The 24,075-nt window shown below is 47.5% G+C and overlaps 1 protein-coding gene across 2 annotated transcripts in view; it reads right to left on the reverse strand.

Moving 5' to 3' along the window:
- The window catches only part of IGSF11 (immunoglobulin superfamily member 11), a 96,814-nt gene that overhangs the window by 67,305 nt on the left and 5,434 nt on the right, over positions 1-24,075 (reverse strand). Inside the window, exon 1 of one of the 2 annotated variants that reach the window (XM_083820182.1) lies at positions 20,882-21,592. The exons of the other annotated variant lie outside the window; for it this stretch is intronic. Within the exon in view, the coding sequence (XP_083676308.1) occupies positions 20,882-20,888 (7 nt within the window). The 5' untranslated portion in view covers positions 20,889-21,592. Of the gene's footprint in view, positions 1-20,881; positions 21,593-24,075 lie in introns of those variants that run through there. 2 annotated transcript variants of the gene reach the window in all.

Below are 24,075 nucleotides of genomic sequence, written 5' to 3' on the forward strand. Positions count from 1 at the left end.
CTCAAGGAACCCCTGACTTCTTTCAAACAGGGCTGGAACTGGCCCACAAGGTGCAAAGCTATAGGGGTGAAGCAGAGCATGCCACTTCAGTGCTGCCGGGCTAAAGAAGGATCCTGCAAGTGCACTGTGTAGTAACAGCACCAAGAAAAAAACAGAGAGCCTCAAATCCTGTCCAAAACACATGGTTTGGGCTAAACTGTCCTTTCTGATTATAAACAGTCAGGTGTCAGAGCCCAGGCACCAGAACCCAGCCGCAGAGCGGGCACCAGAGCTGGAGATGAAGGCAAAGAGCAGGAACTATTTCAGGTGACACGACCCCGTCCTCACCAAATAGGATTGCCGGGCACAATCCGATCGGCTGAGGTGTGTCACAGCGCTGAAAATAGCTCTGTACTCTTGCCCTCTTAGCTGGTAAATAGCTTTCAGCCCCCAAAAGTGCTGAAGTGCTGTTCGTCGCTGGAAACAGCCTGCACAAAAGTGAGATGGCTTGGGGCTGGGGGGGAACCTGGGCACCTTTTGAAGTGCTGCTGCGGCGTATTCGCGTGAAAAGGACACCCTGAAAGGAGCCATTAGACAGGAAAAGGAAACTCAAGAAATTAGCTTGAAGTTGCAAACCACTTAGAAGTTTCATCTGTGATGCTTTATATGGGCACATCTCAAATGCACAAAGCCTGCTTTGCTAATGTGGAACTGGGAACATAGGAGGCAGCATGGGACAGGATCTGCTAGGACACAGAGTCTGTCTGCATCATATAATCCCTTTCACAGACAGATCAAGACAATTATCAAAGACTGCATGGGTTTTTTGCTCCCATTACTCTGCTTGGAAGCCTGTTCCCAAATTTCCTTGACCTAAGGGCTTGAAATTTCGCTTTAATTCCCAGATGGAGTGATTACAACTGAGCCTGTTCTTCTGCCAGCACCTTCCCCTAGCATCAAAAATCCCTTACACCATCACACTGCTTACCCACTGACATATTTAAAGAGCACTCTCATATTCCCCCTACATTTTTACCCAGGCAAAGTGGTCCAAGCTCCCTAACCTGCTGCCACAGGACAAGCTCTCCTTTGTCTCATCGTCCTGATGGGCACCTGCTGCAGCACAAGTGCACCTCACCCTCAGCAAGATCATCTCAGATCATCTGCCTCTGCCCAAAGGAGGAGACAAGACTTTTATTTTCAATTTTTTTTTATTTTTATTTTAAAACCAAACTTTCTCCCTTGGTGCTTTGGTCACCAGATTTTTCAATGGCAGCCCTTTTGTCCTCTCTGATCCCAGGGAGCTGCATCCTTTGAGCACTGTCTGCTCTCAGGACAGCCCCACACACAGCCCGTCAGTTGCCTGTCCCCACCATGAGCATTGGGATGATGGGAGGGAGGTGGTGTTGCTGGAACGATTTAATTTCTGGCATAGCAGAGTCAAACAAGAATGCCATTCCTAGCTATCAGCACAGGGCAAAAGAAAAGTGTGCACACAGAAATACTGAACAGGAGCCTTCGTCCCACCAAACTCACCTGGATGGAGCAGTGTGTGGAGCTTTCTCCTTTGTTGTGACCCTTCTCTGCCTAGCGCTTACAGGACATGCTTGGTGCTCACTCCCCCCTGCTCTGTTTCCATTAGCATGGGATGATGCAACCAGAATTTTGCTGCAATTCACGGAGGAATGCTGCTGTCCAAACTGATGAAACAGCAATTCAGCAGAGGATGCAGGAGGCACTTTAGAAAAGTGGCAGTGACACCAGACAAGCTTTCACCACATTTATCAAAGTGCCTGCAGATTCCATTTCAAGGCGGTAGCAACACTTATAAATAATGAGCAGAGCTCTTCTACATCTAGAGCATTTTAATAAATAAAAATGTAAAAAAGAAACCTAAACGGCACAGTCAGTTCTGTTTCTGCAACCTTTTTGGTCTTCCAAGAATATATATCAATGATTTTCTCCTGTGCAATCCCTGAAAGCACAGCTCTCCCTGAGCGATGCCCCTTGAGTACCAATATGATCTTTCGTATACAGAGGCCACGCTACTACACTGCTACTGAGAAATGTGGAACTCTGTGTTAGTCCATGTGGCCATGCATGTATGTGATTTCACTCACCAGCTGCGTGCTCAGCCTTCAGGCACAGCATAAAGCAACCCCTTCCCCGCACAATGCAACTTTCTGCACGCTCTTTCTTCCAATCTCTACTGTTTTTGAGGCTAGCATTTTTTGGGATCTGTTTCCTGCTTCATCACCCGAGTTTAAGTGTTCATGAAGGATAACCCAGCAAAAAAAAAAAACATGAAAACATTTCCTGAGACTGAGCTCAGCCAATGCCTTGCTCTGCAGCATCCTGGTTGCTTTGTCCATGAGCCACTATAAAAGCAGAGATGACAAAAGCCTCAGTGGTCTTTCAACGTGGGCTTGGAGGACAATGTGAAGCCCACTCACAGCATCAAAGCAGCCTTTCCAATACCACATTCATCTATGCACCATTAAACACAGCCTGACCCAATAGGACAGCAGGCACACAACACACATACAGAAGAGCACCAGCACATGCATGCTGCCCAAACCATGTCCCACACCACGAAGATGCTCTGCCAGAGCACTCATGTCTGGAGTTCCTGCACTGTTCTGATAGTGCATCCTGTGGCCAGGCTCAAGGAAGACTTTCATTTACTAAGCCTTTGCAGGTCTTGGGAGCAAAGTCAGGATGGCTCAGTCCCTGTCCCACACCCCACAGTGCCTGCTCCCTCACACCAAGCTTGAACGACGTCCACCACATGGCACAGTAAGCATGCTCTCTCTGCTACTGTGATATTCTCTTTGCAGCTTGCTGCTAATTATTTGTGCAGCCCTGGCTCTCCGAGCTGCAGTAGTGGCTGCTACAACAGCATTCTCTCTGCAAGAGACAGGATGGTGCCACGAGGAGGGAAATGGCTTCTACCAGAATAACATACCCTGCTGATGAGCACTGGGAAGGGCCAGAAGGCAGCACGAGCCAGGAGCCAGCCCATGCAGACGCTGACGTATATATAAGTACACTTGCCATGCCAGTGAGAACCCGCCTCTTTTTCCCAGGCTGTTCAGACAAACTTAACCAAATCTAAAACAAGGGGCATGCTGACACCCTAACAAAACCCCTAACAACAGGGGAAAAATGAGTTAGATGCTAGTGTCATAAAGATAAAAATCTTTATGGACAAAAAAAAGAAATAACTTGTGTTCACCTGCCCAAGTATCATTCTGCAGCTGAAGAGTCTGCTCTTCTTGGGAAGGGTTTCCTGTCTCAGTGAATGTGTCCTGCTGAATTACATGGAGATGCCAGTGTAGGGATGCTTCCTTTCCAGCAGGCGTAGTGCCTTCTCAAAGTCTTGAAAATGCAAACTGCAGCTGTCAGAGAAAACACTGAACTGTTTCCAGGACCATATTTATAGCTGGTTTAGAGGGTTTTTATTCAGTATTTAGAGCTCCTGTTGTTGGTGTGGTTTGTTTGTTTGTTTTTTTCAGGTGACTCCTGTATTTCCTTTTGCTTAATTGTGAGTCATCCAGGTGATAACCATGTGCAGATTGATTAATCAAACTGAAATGCAACAACCGGAACTATCATCACAATCTCACAGCTAAACACTCCTAACCTGGAAATTAAATGCTGGAGGTTTTCATAGTAACATTATCTCAGCATTTTGCATGCCCAACATCTAGCAAAATGGTTGCTGAAGAAAACTCAAAGAAATATTCATACTGAAAATGTAATCTTCTCCAAGTGCAATAAAGACAAGATAACATTTCCCAAATGTCACAATTTAAAAACCTATTCATCTGAGACATTAATGTTACAGAACCAAAAGCATCCATACTTTTATTTCCCACAACTTCTGCTTTTGTCATGGTTCAGTCATGTATTACCAGTTATGTATAGCTGGAGCTGCCCAGTTTGAACAAGCCTCACTGGCATAGACTCTGTAAGGGGGAGTGCAGGGTCTAAAAACAACACTATGCACTCCATAGATGCACTACTATTTTACAGAAAATCTGTTGGTTGTGGTAAAACTTGCCAAAAGTTTTCATACTGAAAATCATCCCAGGAGCCTAAGAATTCCGCAACTCATTTTCCTCTGGGCCCCTGTGTTTCATCAGTTGGTAATGTTAATAGATGGGTAGATTCTGCAGGGCTCTGAGCATCCATAGTGCTCCTTAGTCATGTCCACAGCTATCATAGCTCCGGCGAAGTGTTCAGCATAGTAGTGCACCAGCTTTTATGGCCTTGAAGAGCACTGAGTACTCAGCTTCCTCAAAGTGTCATTTGAGTGTTTTCCTAAAACACTGCTTTGTGAACATTTTTAATTCAGCTTGCTTTCTATTCCTTTTGTCTTCCTTGTGGCAAAGAAGGGCTCTTCTCATAAAGGAAGTATGACTCTGGTTTTCTACATACTTTAATGTTGACTCTTTTGTGTGACAAATAACCCCTCCCAAAAGACCACAATAAAGGCATCATTCTTCACAACTCCACAGCACCTTCTTCTTTTCAGAACACAGTGATACCACTCCATCATAAAGACGCACATACTCAAAACTTTGCCAGATAAACAACTGGAAATCCCCTCCTCTAGGCTGGAAACATACTGGGAGATGCCATCCCAGTAATAAGGCCTTTCAGTTAGTCATGGGTGTATGAAAATTGGGACTAATCAGGTTTCCAGCTCTGGTAGGGGCAGCCAGAGGTCTGCTAGCAAGAGGAGAAAACATCCTGCAGCTAAGCCACCAGGCGGGGCAGATGACTTGGTACCTCCCCCAGGTACTTCCAACAGTTTGCTCAAAGTCTCCACAAATTGTTTATAGTCAGGTGCCAGGAATATTTCTGTGTCTGATTGCTGATGAAATCACCTGGATGCCAGGATAGCAGCTAGGAGCTAGGAGCTTCTGTATCTCTATAGGTCTCTTCCTGACTCTCCCTTCTGCCCTTTTACCCATCTGTAAGGCACTCCTTGTCAGGTTGCTCACAAAAGCATGGATAAAACCTCCACGGAAAACCACTATTTTTTTATTTGATTTTTTTTTGTTGCAGGAAGAGGAAAGCCCAGCAAAGAAATTTGCAGGAAGAGGAATGCACAACGAAGCACTGATCTTTAGTGCATTGTGGTGCACTCACCTGGCAGGCAGCAGCCCCAGCTGGCCAGGATCTGAATGTCCCTCAAGGTGCTCAGGAGATGGAGCAGCTGTGACATCAGGAAAGGCTGCCACACAATGTGCTGGGCTGGGTTTCTTCCCCACTCCTTCCCTCCTCCATCCGATGGTCAGGTTAGCTTCATGGGGGAGAATCAGAGGCTGCCAGCACCAAACCACCATCTCCTCTTGACATCAACAGGCCATGGCCTTGGGCACTGGTATGGAGAGGCAACCACAGCAGCTGCTCCTACCCCCAGGGCTGACTCCACAGCATGAGCATTAGTGCCAACCACCATTGTTGGCACTGAGCACACCAAACCCCACAGCCTGGGGAAGAGGAAACACTGGATCTCCAGTACTTCTGTAGGCAGTAGAGGAATGGTCACCAACCTGCTCCGGGCCTTCACCACCTACCTGCTCAAGCCCCATACTGTCTTTGGGGCCACCCTCCCACCTAGAGTCTTCACCCCCTCTGCTTCCACCACCAGAGACCTTCTCTGTTGCTGGTGGTGGAAACAAAAGGGGTGAAGGCAAGGCATCCAGGTCCCCATGCATTCTCCACCAGGAGGTCTTGTCTGCTGCAGAGAGATATAGTTTACTTGAGTTAATGTCTCCATTAGATAGAGGAGAACAGGACTGCAAGAGCTCAGTGAAATGAAAAAGTACTGAGTTTAAAAAAAAAAAAGAGAGAGAGAGAGAGAGAGAAAAAGAGGTACAGTTAAATTAAACTTTAAGAAGTGACCAGAAGCAAGCATTACCTTTCCTTATCAGGAGTTTACCTATATTAACAGAAGAGGAAGGTTTCTCCTCCTCATCCCCTGTGAACTAGTGATTTAACACATTGTGCCCGGTTTCAGCAGGCTGTGGTTGCTGCCAGCCTTGGCATGGGTCTGCCTGGCCTTGTCACCATCCCCGTGCTCCAGCTGGCTCCTCCTGCAGCAGCAGAGAGGGAAGCCTGCTCTGCTGCTGCCCCTTCTGCGGCTGCTTTGCTGAATTTAAATGTCACTGACGTGACACTGTTTTCCTTCTACCCGTAGAGTAAAAAATAGTGTCAGGAATGTGGCACAGCTCTGCCACTGACCCGAGGCGTCGGTGTGAGTTCAGGAGGCAGGAGCCCTCAGCACAATCCACATCCGCCCCCGTGCATGCACCCAGGCATCATCCAAGCCCTTGGCAAAAGACCCCATCTCACCTCCCACCCCTTGCTGCCACTCCAGTTCTACTTATCCCTCCCTTTTGTATTACCTTGGAAAGGACAAATCCCAGTGAGGGGCAAGGAGCTGAGAAAAAGGACTAGCAAAGGACACCCGGCAGAAAAAAGAAGAGGAAAAAGAGGTGCACAAAGTCTGGCAAAGATGAAGGAGGAATGTGATGTGGAGTGAGAGGGAGAGAAAACCTGGGAAACAATGAAGGGGAGAGGGAAAGAAGGGCAGCTCCTCCCTCAGACCCAGGGCAGCATCCCCGCACTCTTGGCGGCTTGAAGACCACGCAGTATCAGAGGCAGGGGACCATGCTGAAAGGGGCCGACGTGCCGCACGGAAACCAGCTGCGAGCTCCAGGAGCCTGGGTTACAGCACAAAGCCCCAGGCGCAGACAGGCTGGGGCTGCTTAAAATGAGTGGCGTGCTGCCCAGGGCCTGGAGCCTGCCCGCCAGAAACGCGGCCTCAGCCCCCTGCGAGCCCCCCGGCGCCCCATTTTTTGGCAGAGAGGCTGACAAAGCGCCATTGAGGGCAGCCGGGACGTCAGGGCTGGCTGAACATCCCATCTGCGAACAGTGGGCGCCTTGTTTGCTGGCTGGGGCTGTGGGGAAGCCTCCGCAGAAGTCTATTGAAATGGAAATGGGGCCTTGCACCCAGCAAGAAGGAGCGCAGGCTTGGCCCTAAAAAGAAGGACGATGGGAGACCTCGGAGGGGGAGAAGGATAGGGAAGAGGGGAAAGAGGAGGAGGAGGAAGGGACATGCTCCAGCAAGCACGTTGCACAAGTGGATGCAATGCTAGAATGGGACAGCCAGGAGAAACCCTTTGTGGGGAAAAAGGGAATCTAGGGAGGGTGAGGCTCCAGGCCTAACTTCTTGGCCACCCTACCCCATGAGAAGCAAATTTAGTAACTATGGACATCACCTGGCCACCCAGCCCTGTAAGAAATGTATTCAGTAGTGCTGGGCATCTAACATATGCGTGGAACTCAATGCAGATCCCAAAAGCAAATCTCAAACTCAAACATGGCCAAGCAGAACCCACAATGCACATGGAGAAATAACAGCCCCAGGAAGTAATGCCCACAGAATCACAGACTGGTTTGGGTTGGAAGGGACCTTAAAGACCATCTAGTTCTACACTCCCTGCCACAGGCAGGGACACCTCCCACCAGACCAGGTTGCCCAAAGCCCCATCCAGCCTGGCCTTGCACACCTCCAGGGATGGGGCATCCACAGCTTCTCTGGGTAGCCTGTGCCAGTGCCTCACCACCCCCTGAGTAAAGAACTTCTTCCTTATATCTAATCTAAACCTACCCTTTTTTAGTGCAAAGCCATTCCCTCTTGTCATATCCCTACACCCCTGACAAAGAGTCCCTCCTCAGCTTTCCTGTAGGCCCCCTTTGGAAGGGGGGAAGGCCCCTATTGGAAGGCCGCTGAAAGGTCTCCCAGAGCTTTCTCTTCTCCAGGCTGGACAACCCCAGCTCCCTTAGCCTGTCTTCATAGGAGGAGTGTTCCAGCCCCTTGATCATCCTCATGGCCCTCCTCTGCACTCGCTCCAACAGCTCCATGTCCTTCTTGTGCTGGGGGCCTCAGAGCTGAAGGCAGTGCTCCAGGTGTGGTCTCACAAAGGCAGAGCAGAGGGGGAGAATCGGCTCCCTCAACCAGCTGCCCACTGTGTTTTTGATGTAGCCCAGGATACGGTTGGCTTTCTGGGCTGCAAGTGCACATTGCTGGCTCATGTTGAGCTTCTCATCAACGCCCCCAGATCCTTCTTCTCAGAGCTGTTCTCAATGGCATGTAGCAGGCCTGGGGCAGAGATGTGTTGATAACCCTGTGCAACACTAATTGTTTTCAAGTCCTAAAAAAACTCTCTCTCTTCTTAAAACAGCAGAACCTGTGAATCCATCCCTTCTTTCTCACTTTTTTTTTTTTCCTGTGTTGGGGTGGAACAAGGGGAGAGGATGGGGGAAATCTGATGTAATGAACTAGCACAGATTACTGATGCTAACACGCCTTTCCAGGCTGAAAGTAAGCACAGTGGCCCTTCACACAAGCCAACTGAGCAAGCAATACAGCAAAGGAATAAATCAAGACAAACCCTCAATAAATTAAACCTGAATTAAATTAATTAAGAGGAGACATTATGACTTCAATCACAGGAAATTCTACAAGCCGACCTGTGGCTTTAATTTCACAGCTGTGCTTGTGCTACCCTGTGGTGCCATCAGTCTAAATTAATTCTAGGTACTCACCCAACAGCCCGGGAGATGGCAGCTGTCCTACGGAGCCCAACTACTGAGGTTCAGATCTCTCTCCTCATCCTAGTCTTTATCCTGGAGCAGTCTTGGTTGGATGGGGAAACCACCTTTCCCCAGTCTCCATGTCTTGAGGCGACCACCAGACCATGCACCGGGCACAACAGAGACAGGAACCCACGAGAGAGGTAAAATGCAGCTCCGTATTTCCAAGGACTCAGGCGAGAGACTCAAATTCCTCTTAAAAGAGCCTACACTAGATAGCCCTTTCACATGCACTTTCTCTGTGCAGGAACCTGGGAAAAGACAGAACCTAAAAATGACCTTTAGTTTGCACATTCCTTTCTTGGGAAGGAGCAAAAAAAAAGGTTTTTATTCATCTTTGGTGTTGGTAATGGGATAACAGGGAGGCAGTTTCAGAGTAATTTGCTGGGAGTTACTCCAAAGTTCAAATATTGCAGGACAAGATCACAGGCCCCAAGAAAAAAAAAAAAAAAAAAAAGACATGTTACATTGCACTGTGCTCCTTATCTGGTCTTGTCAGGAGTCCCTCGTGCCATCCGCAGGAAAGATATTCAAAAGGGAAACGTAAAAAATAAGAATGAAAGGCGCAATGAAACCACTACATGCATGTGTCCCCTGCCTACCTTCACTCTTCATTTTAGGAAGTAATTGCACCCAACATCTCCTATTGCCTCTGTTTCTTAACTGCCTAATAGACAATGGGAAGAAACTTTCTTCCCCAGAATGTAGGAAAGTCTTTCCATAAACCATTAAGATAAAGCAAAAAGTGCCACACACAGACACAACAGAAATACATCTTTCCAAGGCTCATCGAAGTGAGAAGGAGACCGCTTTAATTAAAAAGCTATACCTCCACTTCGGGAAAGATTAATGTGTTCTGCAGAGCCATGAAGCCGCTCTCCAGATGCATATCGTCCCCACGCATTAAGAGCCACTGTTTGTGGGTCCCTCACAGCATTTGTCCCCGTCATACTTTCAACAGTGACCCCCATACAGCTAAAACACATCGAGACTGGAGGGCAACTAGGCGAGGATGCCCTCCCGTTGCCATTGATTTCTGTAGGAGAAGGTGACTCTCCAGACAATGCCTGGTGCCTATTTTAGCCTTTATACTGTTTTTGATCTCTTCACAATGCATGGTTAAAAAAAATATTTACTCTCCATTCACAATTGATTTGAAAATGATTCACTCTTTACTCACAAGGCCTTGGTGAATGATTTAAGGAAAAAAAAAATCCCTCTGAGAGAGACTGCTTGCACCAGCAGTTGGCTGTGACTGATAACCTTGATCACAGGGTGCTAGGTCTTGACATAATCGGAGAGCAACAGACTGCGAAAGCTAAACAGAACATTTTCTTGCTTGCTCCCAGGAATGCCCATGAAGTGAGCGGCCATCTCCCACACACTCACACAGCTGAACTTGCCTGTACAAGGATGTATGAGCAACAAGGCAGGCAAGAACAGCCTGAACAAGGTCTTATGTGCAAAAGTCTGCTAAGCAACTGTAGGTCAGGGACATAAATTCAGCAAATAGGAGTCTTTTCCATGTGATTCACACCAATCCTTCCACATTTTTTGAGAGCATAAGGAAAGGTACCTTGATCTCACTAGGGGCTCTAGGTATCATCTTAATCAGGACCTAACATCTTCAGCACCTGTTTTGGGACCACATCTGGGAGCTTTGGTCAACCTCCCACAAAAGTGTGGGGTATTTGGCCTAATTGAGCTGTCAGGAGCCCTGCTGTCTGGCCTTGCAAAAATATGGGTCAGAGAGCTTCCAGGGAATACAGATCACACCTGGGCAAGGGACCATTTTGGCTTTAGCTTCCACTCTTCTGAATAAAAACAAAAGCAGAGAAGAGTGTTAATGCCCAAAGAGTATCTCTTGGTCACTGCCAAGGAAAGCAGCCTCCCTGCCTCCTTCGGTGGCTTCTCTTCCCCAGATACTGGGGAAAGAGACTAGAAGTGCTGGTAGCACATCATTCGTGAACTCTCCCACTGTCTGTTTTTGGCCAGACTTTCTGCTGGAGACCCCAGGTGAGATTCCTTTACTTGGGTAATAAACACATGCTGCCCATCGTGTGCTGCTCCTGGGAAGGGAATTCAGTGCCTATCCCTTTTGCACCCACCTATCTCCCCATATTCTCAATATCACTTGAAGCCATTTCCTTTACACTAGAGTGCTCTCTCTCCTTCTTCCCATTTTTCATCATGAAGGAGGGAACAGACTCTTCCCATACTGCCAGTGACTATGATGAAATGCTTGTATGGCAGCAGTCCTGGGAAGTGACACACATTTTGCTGGATGGTCCCTGCACCAAAACTCCTCCTGCTAATCGGGGCACCAGCAAGCCTCAAACAGGCAACGAATGACCACCAGACCAGTGAGTGCTTGGCATAAAACTGACAGGAGAAATTTCAGGAATATAATACTTCTGCACAAAACAGATGAAAGATGCAGCCTGCTTTGCAGAGGTTTAAACTTTCAGGATTTTAAAAATTCATTGCTATTCATTGTTGTTACTAATATAACAACTAAAAATAGTAATTACATTATTGTTATGTTAATTCATCTCCTTTTTAACCCCTGTTGTGCTAGTTCCTGCCTTCGCTGAGGTGGTTTAAAGGCGCTCTGTTGAATCACCCAGACTTCAACACAGCTCAGGTATTTAGCCCAGATGTGCCAGAAAAGCAACAGTACCAGATGCCATATCCGCGGGTACTGCTAAAATAGAGCTGAAGATGCAATAAAAATAAAAATCACATACTTTTTTTTCTTTTTTTTTTTCATTGCTGCTTCTTTCAAACTCCAGGACAGACAGACACTGAGCAGATATTTAAACGTGTTTCACTGACTTGACACTAAATGGGTGACTGTAGCTTTGATTTGGGACGTACCTTCAAGTCCCAGCCAGAAGACAGAATTGCCAAGTCCCTTTTGGCTTTCTTAGGGTGCTCAGTGCTGTAGCACCCCACACCCTTCATAAGCAAATCTTTGTATTTTTCCAGCTCCTCCGGGATGGGGTGCTGGTCTGCTTGCCCCAGCCAGTCCCAGACTCATCCTACCCATCTCCTCCAAGCCTCAAGTCCTGGGCAGCCTGCTCTTGCTGTCCCCACTTGAGCAGGGGTTGGACTAGACAATCTCCAGAGCTCCCTGACCACCTCAGTGTTTTTGCTTTGTTTCTGTGACCTCTCTCATCAGCATTTGCTCTCACTGAGTCCCAGTCTCCATCCGGTCCCATCTGGCCCTTCTTCCTCCCATGCAATTGTGGTCAGGGGTTTTGTTGACCCTGCTTGCTAAGAATAAGACTGAGAAGATGAAATTATAACTCAAATTACCAGCCATCCTTAAAAAGAAGCAGCACAACCAGCCTCCTTGATTGCAGTATTATTATTATTTTTAAATCCCAAAATACTGTTATCGTCTGCAGAGATGATCCATCCAGGTGGCAGATTAACCACACTGCTTGTGCAGAAATTCGGTGGTGGTTCCCATCAGGGTTACCGCAGGTCTGGCTCCATACAGCACAATGGAGGCTCACTAAGCTGCTGCAAGAAACAGATTGAGTGGCTGCAAGCTGGAGCGAGGCAGCTCTGCCAAGCAGCAACATGCAGAGCCAGCCTGGTGCGCCTGCATCCCTCAGCTGCTCATCAGGAGCACTCAAGTGCACAGTGCAGGGATGCTTGAGTGACCCCACGCTGTGCCAGCCAGGTGCCGTACGTCCTATCACGAATCTGAGTGACTAAAGCCTGCCACAGCTTGTCTCCTTCAGAGATAATTAGGTGTCTCTATGCTGGGATCCCTCGTTTGCAGGATCTGGGAGAGCTTATCCAGAGCCCTAAGGCATGCGTGGCAGGCAGCTCAGGTTAGGTGTGGCACCAGGCTATCAAGTCCTCCTCTGGAGCAGTCTACAGGCAACACCATGCAGAGAGGCCCTGCAAACATGAGCTTGGCCCCATCAGGACTTACGGTTGGAACAACCCCCACCATGTCAAACCCACACTGTTTACAGGGAGAGCCTTCAGATGCACTTGCTTCTGCTGTACTGCTCAGTATCTATAGCATCTTCAAGGAACAGGCAACACTGATTTACATGACCTCAGGGTGACAAGAGAATGTACTCTACCCTGAAGAGACCAGGAGTAACACTTCTCCCCACAGAAGTCCTCGGGATATCACCAGCTTCATCCTTCTGCCCTAAGGCAGGATTTCCTACAGACTTGCCACCGTGCCAGCTGTTGGTTGAACCTGTCCTTTAGAGGCCTTCTTCCACGGTGGAAACTCCACACCTTTCCCAGCCAGCCTCCTCCAATGGCAGTCAATCCTTCCTGCATGTGGAAGACCTCCAAGGAAGATGCAGATGCTGTGGGAGCCAACGGTGCATACGTCACTGGCATCAGGGATTAAGGTTACAACTGTTTGGGTTTCTGCAGGAGGGCATGAGCACACAAGCAGAATGAGCCCTGGGAGCTTTAATAAACCATGCACTATCCTTCCATGGAGAGCAGCCCATAAGATAAAGAATCCCTTCGCAGAGTCTCTGAAATCTTATTCATGGTCTATTGGTATATCTGCACTGATGCCAGTGTAGATACATCAGTGGAGTACAACAGACCCTTGCACATAATGACAAGGGAAAAAGATTGTAGTTCTGCTTGGTTGGGCCCCAGGTCAGGCCCGTTCTGCTGCAAATCTTTATCCTCATTGTGTATCTTATGCCATGGTTGTGGCAGTAATAATAACATAGTACTGGCATAACGTTTTTCCCTGACAGCATCCTCAGGAGTGAGCTACTGTCATTACCTCCTAGAGGTGAGGAGAGCAAGGCCCCGTAACCAAGAGGGCAGGGATGAGAAACATGGCCTCATGCTCGCTCCACGCTGCTTCTTCAGGCAGTGCCTCCTCCTGCCCTTACCTGCTTCCTGCTCCTGTGGCCAGTCAGGGAATAAAACCTTGAGAACAGTTATGAAATTCAGCCCCAAGACAAGAAAAACAAAAGAAGGGTAACCCAGAAGCTGAATGGAAAGCACAGTATAGGTGAGGTGCTGTGTTTCCCCACTTGAAACCCCCTTAGTAGAGTTGCCCTACCCAAGCCCTCAGTACAGCAAAAGAATTCCCCAAATAATACAGAAGGCTGCCTTCCTGCTGCATTAGTGGTGTCAACCACTGCAGGACAAGAAGGAAAACGGCATCCAGGCACGGCCAGCCAGCTGCTATTAGTCATCTCCTCAGTCTGCCTGAAAGCTGCATAAAAATGCAGAGAGGGGACAGGACAAATCAGACCCTACACCCTCTCATCCAGACCAGTCAGCGTGCTTGTGCAATGGTAACCAAAATCACAGAATTACAGAGTGGCTGAGGTTGGAAAGCACCCCTGGACATCATCTGGTCCAACTCCCCTGCAGGGTCACCTAGAGCAGGCTGCCCAGGACCATGTCCAGGTGGCTTTTGAAGATCTTCAAGGAAGGAGATCCACAACCTCTCTGGGCAACCTGTGTCAGGACTCCATCACCCACACAGTAATGAAGCACTCCCTCCAGGTATTTGATAAAATCCCTCTCAAGCCTCCTCTTCTCCATGTTGAACAGTCCCAGCTCCCCCAGTCTCTCCTCTTAGGAGAGGTGCTCCAGTCCTTTGATAATCTTGGTTGAATACTGGACTCTTTCCAGTATGTCTAGGTGTCTCTTGTACTGAGTTTCGGGCAGAAAAATAGGTGTGAACTCCTCCTTGAAGTACTGCTGTCTCATCTACCCAAACCATCTGCAGGAGGATGCAAGGATGCACCATTCCTACCCATTTTCCTTGGTGCTTATTTACTCTGTGTGTCTGCATAGCCACAAACAGGATTTGAAATAAGCCTGCTCATGCACTCAGACATGTCCCCCCAGCCCCACCGGGAGGACAGCTTCAGCCCCCGTTGGTCTCTGCACTTCCCATGGGAAAAGCGTGAGCAGGCAAGGAGGGAGAAGAGTTGTGAGCAGAAGCCGTGATCTGACTCTGTCAGCAGATGACTTCTATTTGCACTCATTAGCACTGCCCTAGCGTGTGCTAACACCACCCCCTCGGGTAATTTAAATTTATAAAAAAAAAAAAATAGAGGAGAAGAAGAAGAGGAGAAAAAAAAAGCCCATATTTCTATATTTAGGAGGTTAGGATAATCGGGGTGGAAGAGCCCATCTGTTTGACGTTCACTCCAGCTGCTATGGATGCGGAAATTTGTCTATTTTCTTTCCTTTTGCCTGTTTCAACTTGTCCTGGCTGACTGCAACAGCCACCCAGATTGCCCGCTGTATGGCTATGGCCAGTTGGATTTAAACTGAACACCATCCCATAGGAGTCACTGTGCAACCTGTCACCGCAACTAGGATCCTTCCCAAGGGAGTGTAAAACAGTTAATAATAATAATTATTATTGTTATTATTTTATTGTTACTATTAACAAACACCTGTTCGTAACACTGAAGAGAGGACAACACAGAGAGGCAGAAGACAAGACATATCTTAGCCCTCTATAAAGGTCAGTTTTAGGAAGGTAGCCTCCTCTCTACCATATCTTTATTTTAAGAGATTTCATATAAAGCTGAATTTCTCTGGGATGCCAACTTGCTTCAGTGGCACTAGCCACATGGAGACACAGCCACATTTCTTTTCCAGCCAGCCCCATTTGCCATTTTCATCCCAAGATACTCTGAAAGTGAGCCCAAGCTAAATGTGGAATGGCCTTTGATCTCCCACCTTCCTGAGCTGATCAGGATCTGGTCCCAAAATAACGTAGATGCAATGGCCTCCAGCAGTCTCTTGATGCTGTTCCTGTCATAGACATGAGTGCCCACAGCCCTTATAGGATATAGCATCACTGCCCCTGTATACCTAGCACAGTGCTACTCATTTTGCTGCTAAAGGCATCCACATAGTGTGTAAGGACCTGTGGCACACCACTGGGACCATTTGCTGTTTATTTGGTACAGGTGATTGCTTTTTAATTTTACAATATGCATCAGTCAGGTTATTAAAGGTGCCAGGGATGAGCAGTAAGCCTGGATAAATTGTATGCAATTAATGTGCTAAAAGCCCTAGAAAAATGAGAGAAGAGTGCTGGTGCAAAATTCAGAATTTCACCACCTGCTTTTCCTTGCAGGGCCCTCCCTAGCCGTTGAGCTGGGGCCACACAACAGGCCTTATAGGAGGATAGACAGGAAGCACAGATTAATAAATAGGAATACAGATGGGGAAACATGCCAGTCGAGAGACTGCCCAGCCCTCCCTGCATCACACACTGCTAGTGCTCCTCACTTCTGCTCTGCAAATGCTCCCTCCACTTCCCAGCTACCCAGAGCTGACGCTGTCCCATTGATTTCCATGGGTGCCAGACTACGACTTAAGCCATCACCTAAGGGGCAATAAATTTGTCCACAGGTCCAAAAACTTTCCCCCCCAAAGAATCCTCCTTTCATATATATCTTGTAAGTTTCCTGCGTACAAGGCTCCAATAGACAGTGATGACCACTTTCTGTAGGTTTGTCCTTGTGGTATGTCACGTTTGGGTTTTGGTACAGAGGATGGATTGGTTGCATTTCTGACTAAGCCTACTGACTAAGCACAAGAAACAACATCATACTCCTTTAAGTCTATGCTCCAAAGAGCTCATTTTAGCTCTTGCAAGTCAGCAGGAACAGTCGCCCTTCCTTGCCCCAAAGTCACTGTCTAGCCATGCGGCTGCCTCCCACACATCACCCATCATCCAGAGATGGCTTTTTGTCTTCTCAGCTTCCCAGACCACATCGACCTGAGCCATCTGTGGTCTTCTGCTAGCTACTCTGCTCAGGATGCCCACTGGCATCATGACCCACAAAGAGCTGTTTCCTTGAGAAGCAAGGCCCCAGCACCCACGTCTCCCCAGTAACTTTTAAACCTAGTGGCCAATGCTCATTGACTCTGACAGAGGCCTTCAAGACATTAATTTTATTTCCATAAGTTGAGATATTTGTTGCCATGGGAAAGACTGGGCCCTACTCAACCCTCTATTAGATGTGAGAAACCCCACACAGGTCAGCCTGAAAACAAAATCAGGAAGGATATGAGGTGTCACCAGACTGTGAACCCAAAAACCTAATTATTTAAGCACGCTTTTTCAGTCAGGCCAACAAAACAACACCTGTGCTACAGAGCTAAAAGGTATGTCACATACCTTCAGATGCTGCTTTTCCACAATATATAGCCTCCAAAAGATGCATGGAAAAATGTAGAGCTTTCCTGATTTATATTCTTATGACAGCCCTTAAAGATGCTAATGTAACTCATAACTATTCCTCGCAGACATAGAGAAAGTTCTCTTTTCTGTGAGGGTCACTTCTTTGTCAAGTATTATATAACATTTCCTAATTAATTTTTTTGAGAGAGATGATAAGCCAATAAAAGCGCATGGAAAACATTCTGAAATGTGAGAAATCTTAAATGATGAAGAAATAAAGATTTAAGTAAAAATAACAGCTGCTTTTCTCAATTCCTCATATTATTTCCTCTGGTGTTTAACAAAAAGCACAGAACAGTATGTGGAAAACTTCAGGTGAACTGTCTTGTATTCAATTAAATCAGGAATACTGCAAGCCTGTGCAATATTTATATTCTCACCTCCCTCCACCTTCCAAAAGACATAACTGCAGACAAGAAAACACAACAAAAAAAGGAAACACAACAAAAGGTCTCTCATATGGTGACTCTCATGAAAGATAATTTTGCTTGGGTCTATATTTTTGGACCCTAATTCAGCAAACCACTTAAACATATGCTGAAGTTCATTATTTACCATTCTACCGCTTATGTGTCCACTCAAGTATACACTTGAAGTCAAGCATATGCACAGCACTCTGCTGGCTGTGGACCCTACATCTTTCTGTTCATTTCTGCAACTATTCTAATTTGGTGACATGAATGTACAAGTAAGTAATACATCCCAAGCAATTTTAGCACATGCTGGCACAAGCAAAGTTTGAACCTGATTATCCACATCAATAATCTGACTGATCACTAAAAAGCAATAAAAAATATTTATTTCTTTCAGAAACAGCTGAATTCTAACAATTATTTTCAAGATGTCAAGACAGTGAAATACTATGGCACGAAATTTTGCTCTGGGTCAGTGCCAAGCAACCATACCTGGAGCTGAAATACTGCTCTGCCCTGAAAGAAAACAGGAGAAACTCTGCTCATGAGTATGCGGAACATCAAATATTATTTGTAGAAGCTATTCAGTAAGTAATTTCAAATAAGTAAAATGGGGAGAAACCACAGGATGTTCACAAACAATTTGCAAACAGAAATGGAAGAGGAATTCATTAAATAAATTATTGGCTATAAATTATTCACCTACCTCTAATCTTACTACCATGTAGACTATAAAATTCATGCCATAAAAGATACAGGATACATAACAAGGCATCGTTAACTTATGCATTTCCCAGTGCTGCTTCATTTTGACTGTCCAGTTATATTATTGCATTAAGACAGCCTTTTGTCTGTAATGTACTTTGAGCGTAATACATTTTTGCTTTAAAAGCTGGGCTAAGGAGACCTGGTCTGATTTTAGACTGTGGTTTGATCTTGAGCTCCAAGGCTGAATATCTCCTCAAGTACAAGAGAAAGATCCAAGCTGCCCTCTGAGAGACCCAAACTAGTGGAAACCTTGCACAGTTGGATAATTTCATGAGATTTCCACCGTCTGGGCCCACTTCACATAAATTCACAGTGGAGAGCAGATCACTGGGCTTCACAGGTGCTGCCTGAGCTTCCCTGTCTGCCAGATGAAGGCAAGAGATCCCTTGCATTTGACATGGAGGATGGAGACACGAACCATGAGGCATCGTAACAGGCATTCCAGCAAGAGGCATAAAATACATCCTGCAATTATTTTCAGCCACAAAAAAGAAACCCAGGAGGGTTTCCCACTGATAGCCAAGGATGAAGACATTTTTTTCATCTTGTTTTTGTCACGACTTGTTCTAAGTGACAGTCATACTCTGCTACTTGTTTGGTCTCTCAGCAGTTGTTTTGTTTTTTTTCTTTAATACCATATTTGTTTACCTTTAATTAAACAGGCGATGATTGTCATTAAATTTCAATGTTTGTGGAAAACTGATGCAAACTGTGGTTATTCGGCTATGGAGGAAGAGAGTGAAAAAGGGTTCCTACGGTTGTCAAAATAACCTCCTGATTGCCTCCGAAGCCAACGCGACCGCTGCTGCTGGCAATGTGCTGCAGTTAAGCATCACATCTCGTCATCCACATGCGATTTCTCCTTTGACATGCCAGCAAGGTTGGTCCTGCACCACTTCGTCATCCTGCACTGACTCATAGTGGGCTCAGGCCCTGGCCCAGTGGATGTCAGGGGCGTTTTTATCAAGTCCTGCACATGGTATACCACAGCACGTGGTATTTCCTAGAGGTGCTTTGAAAGACCTTCAGCACAGGGGCAGAGGAGGCCAGGGCACAGCCTCCGCTCACGTTGAGGACTTCTTGAGGACTCCATCTCTTGACCCGCAGACCTTACAACCTCAATAAGCTTTGCCATAGTACTCACTACATCAAACAATGGGAGGATAACTATGGCACTGCTGACATGAGAAATCATGGGGATGCTTCCTTTTCTGGCTCATTTCCAACTCAAATTCATGTCAGCGAGGCTTTTTAAAAGGAACCTGAGGGAATTGCGTGCTCAATTCCCATAGGTATTTCAGAAAATCCCAGCTGTAACAGGCATAGCATTATTTTTTTTTCCATTTCCATAGTGAAACTACATCATGTGTAGAGAGTGGATAAGAAGGAAGGGCTGGATTTGGCCAGATGGAGACTGCAGTTCCCTTGAGCGATGCAGTTAACCTTCAAAATGCCAGAGGGCCAGCTCTACTCTTTGGTCTGCAGCACAGCCCTGGCTAGCACACCTCCACCACTCATGGCGAAGCCCACCCAGTAATACGAAGCCAAGGCAGGCCAGTCCTGCAGCACACCATCCTGAGCCTCTCAAGCCAAGCCTGTGTGCTAAACTGTCCTCTCCCCAGAGTCCCCAGGGCCACCTCTCTGGACATCCCGTGCATGTCCTTCTGCCAATGACTAAATCAGCAGGAAGGCATCGTGCTCCTATGGAGAAGGCACGGGGCCAGCATCAGGAGATGCAGGATCTGACCCACAGGAGACCTGCATGACCGTTTACGTGGCGCTTTCCACCTCTGTGCCTCAGTTATCCCACCGAGTGTCTGGTGATCTAGACAGTGTCTAAGTCAGCAGAGAGGAAGGTTATACAAAGAAGAGCATTAAAAATATGGGTGGGTGGAATGCAATGCAGCTATGAAAGATTCGGAAAAATATGTGGGCCTCCTTCTTCATGCTCTTCATATCCTTCTACAAAGTAGTTATTCAAAACAAAAATAATATACCCTTCCTACAAAGGCGGCATTCACCAGGCATGCATATATTTAGATCACTGTGCAAACAATTACCGACTTTTGTCTGAGGCAGGAGAATGGTACCCTGTGCTGCAGAGGGGGGTGGACAAAGACATCCCAAGTCAGCCTGCAGTGAGGAATAGGCCAGGAGCCGGATCTCAGGGGCAGATTCGGCCTTGGTATAAACACTAATTCTTGCCATGCTTGAAAAACCCAGGAATAAATGGCAAAGCTCTCACGAGCCTGATCTGGAGGTCCATCAGGTGCTGGATGCTTACAGGACACGCTCTCATTTTTCTGCATGTCAAATGCTTCCCTTGAACCTCCCCAGACAAACAAACAGGAGGACACTGCAGCAGAAGCAGCTCTCAGGAAGGACGGCACAAAACTCCTCTCCAACCATTTCTGCAGCAATTTTCGCTTGCCATACTGCCCCCCTTGTGTGGCTGAGGGTGCCACACGTGCCTTTTCCTAGCCCATGAGACATCTGTCAACAGGAGCACTCACTGTTCCCTGACCCCCAACACGTGCTTTCTACCCTTTCCACCAACACACAGCATTGCACAGAATATGGAAAAATGGCAGCAGAGACCCAGGCAGGAGGGAACAGAGCCCGCATCTCCCAGTCCCCAGTGCTCACAGTGAGAACACTGAAAAAGGAAAGGAAAAAAAAAAAAGAAAAAAAAAAAAAAAAGGAAGAGCTTCCCCCCACCAGTGCCTAGCTTTTCCCTTACATGCACGGCATCACTGCTGCCGAATCGCAGCCTCGGGGAAGGGAAGAAAGAGGCCCAAGAGGCAGCCAGGAAACCCACCGTCCATTGGCTTCCCTCCACGCCAGGCGAGCGAGCTCCTTCTGCTGCAGTGACTTGGCAAGCGCACCTCGCTCTGACTCAGCACCTCGCCGGCCGGCACCTCCTGTCAATTAGTCCCACGAACTGCTGACTCCGGAAGGGCTATGTGCGACAGGGACGGTGGGATCAGCAGCCCCCTTCAGTTTCAGCAGCCCCCTCTGCTGCCTCTGGCTCCGGCTCGGGGCTGGAGCGAGGGGGGTGCAAGAGGGATGGGGAGCGGGGAGGCTAGGGGAAGCCTGCCCGTGTTGTACCTGTTTTGTGGGTAAAAGGACAGATGCCGGTGGTGTGGCAGCTGAAATGCAGTCTTACAGGGAAAAAATAAAAAAATGAAAGCCAGTAGGAATAGGGATAAGAGTGGAAGGAAGAGATGAGACTATAAAAAAAAAAAAAAGGCGCAAAAGTTAGCAAGCTAGAACGGAGCTCTCCCCAAAGATGAAGCAAAGCACAGCCATGCAGCTGAGAGGCACGAGCCCACGCTTTGCATCCGAGGCATGGGCAGCACGAGAGGGGAAGGCGCTGACTGCGGATGAGCCCCTTAATAGGGGCCCGGGGCACGCCAGCTGTCCAGGGCAGGAGGAAGAGCTGCCCTTGACAAGCCAAGGACGTGGCGGTTCTGCAGACAGACTGGGGCTATGCTGTCCCTCTGCCAAGTAGCCAAGGTCCTCACAACCTCTCCCAGCTCTCAACACACGGCCAGAAAGCTAAGCGGGCGTGCAGCCTAGCAGCTCCACAACCAATGGAGATGTCAAACCCCGTCAGACAGCAAAGCTCAAGCACTCACTCAGCTATGGAAACAGCCCAGCACTTCAGGTGGGATGCCACAGTTCCCTAGGACATGATGCAACGACTGCTTTATACAGTGCAGGAAATGGCCAAAATAGCTGTGCTAGCCAATGGCTAAAATGTCCAGCATGTCTCATAGTCTGCGGTCCTGCAGCTGCAGAATTCATCACAGAGTAATGTCACCGCCTGGGCGAAAGGACAGAGACATTAAATTGCAAGGTGAGTAATGCACAGATCCCATCTACACAGCCATGGCTGAAGGGGGAGAAAAGTTACCTAAAGACCAAATCTCACTGCAGCAATTCTGAATTTACTGATCAGGAAGCAGATATCTACTGCACAGTGCAGGGGGAAAGCAAAGAAAAAACAAAGTCAAAGAAATACACCACTAAAAAGTGACTTCAGCAACACGTGTAGGAATTAGCTAAATGTCACAGCAAGCCACAATTTTGCAATGTCTTAAAGAGCAGTAGGACAGGAAACAGCCAGTCCCAGGGCACTTAGAGGCTAAAGCCCCTAAAAGTACACAGCAGGAGCCGAAGCAGCTCAATCTCCACGCGCAGGCACTTGCACCCCTTCAACCTACTGACATTTCAGAAAGAAAAGCACAGGACTAAGTGAATAATTCTTGGTTCCTTCAAAGCATGACTGCTAAACTGCTCTGGGCAGGAGGCAGGCTCAGCGCCAGCCCTGTCCCCTCTTCACCCATGCCCCCCAGGCTGGTGGTGGGGTGCTAAGCACTGAGCTGCTGCTCCAACGCCCAGAGCCAGGCTCCCGCCTGCCCTGTCCCCGATTACAAGGGATTACCCCCAGGTCTCCTACAGGGTGGGTTTAATCTATTCCTTAATATGTGGAAGAGAGCCGGCGAGCTGGCAAAGTGATTTGGGCTGGCTGAGATGAAAGAAGATTGGGAGAGACTTCCATGAGATCCGACAAAGCTAGGCAAGTGGGCAACGTAGCGCCAGATGAAATTCAGCATTATCCAACAGACAGTAATAGAAACTTGGGAGAATAATCTGAACTGCTCGTCTACCATGGGGCTCTAATTCAACTGTAATCACTTGAGCAAAATATCTTGGTATCACTGTGAACGGCTCAGAGAAAACATCTGTTCAACAGACAAGGGTGGTCAAAAAGCAAGCAAGCCGGTAGGATGGCTAAGGGCTGAGGCAGAAAAGGATGCTGGAAGCATTAAAATGCCTCCGTGAACACTGGCAGTGCACCCTCAACTGGAATTGCTGGGGTTACTTCTGGATGGCACACCTGGAAACGCAGAAGGGACAGAAAGGTTTCATCATTCAGCAGTAAATAACACTTACTGGTCTAGCACTGTTAAAACAGGGACTGTTTAATCTGGAGAGAAGTTAGATTAAAAAAAATTATCAAAAGGGTATGAAGAAGTGAAACAGGTGCTTCTACTCATTTTTATTTTTGAAAGAAAGATGAAAGGATGCACAATACAACTGAGGAGCAGGGAATGTGACCAGGCATGAGGAAATAAATACAATTTTCCTTTCCTTTTCTTTCTTTTTCTCTCTCTCTCTCTTTTTTTTTTTTTTTTTTTTTTCCCTGCTTATTCCAAGCACAACCCACAATTAACTACCAGGAATGATTAGCACTTGTTATCAATAAAGTCAGGAGCTCAGAAAAGTCACAGAGGCCTGAGCACTTCTAAGGATACCGGGAACATCCACAGGTATGTCAGGTAGAATGAAGAGGGGAAAAAAAAAAAAAAAAAAAAAGGAATTGAAAAACACTCAGCAGCACTACACCTTAATGCTCCCAGCCATTAGCCAACTTCTAATTAATGAGGATTAGGAAGTAATCTCCCCAGTGGGCATGCAGAGAGAGTGTACCAGCCCACTTACTCCTGGCAAAGGCCGCTAATATCTGCCAGGCAGGGGAAAAGCTGGATCTGCATCGCCCACCCACAGCCCATGCCCCTCGGGTGGCTGAGGTCTGGGAGCCCAGCGGGACCCCACACCAGCCTCCACACCAGCCACAGGGGCTGCAAGATGGGGCTCGCTTACTCCGGCCCAACCCCTCTCCTGGTAAGGGGGGCAGGTTTGGGGTTGTGTGTTTTGCATGTGGAGGGGGGATGGGCATTTTATTCACACCTGGTACCAGCTGCTCACCGGGGGGGTCCTGCATCCCTCTTGGAAGCATCCAGTGTAGGCCACGGCCCCACAGACCAGAGGTGCAACCTGACCCACAGCTGCTTAGAGCTGCTTGCAGAAATGTACCACAGATTGTAAATGCTCACCCCCAGAAATTACATTTCTGGCTTCTGCATCTTGAGCAAAAGTGAAGCCTGGATGGAGTGGCGTTCAGACATCGGCTTTCTGCTGCTGATGCTTGTGAAATACAATCTG

Source organism: Anser anser (genome assembly GCF_964211835.1).
Source record: "Anser anser genome assembly, chromosome: 1".
Taxonomy (NCBI): Eukaryota; Metazoa; Chordata; class Aves; order Anseriformes; family Anatidae; genus Anser; species Anser anser.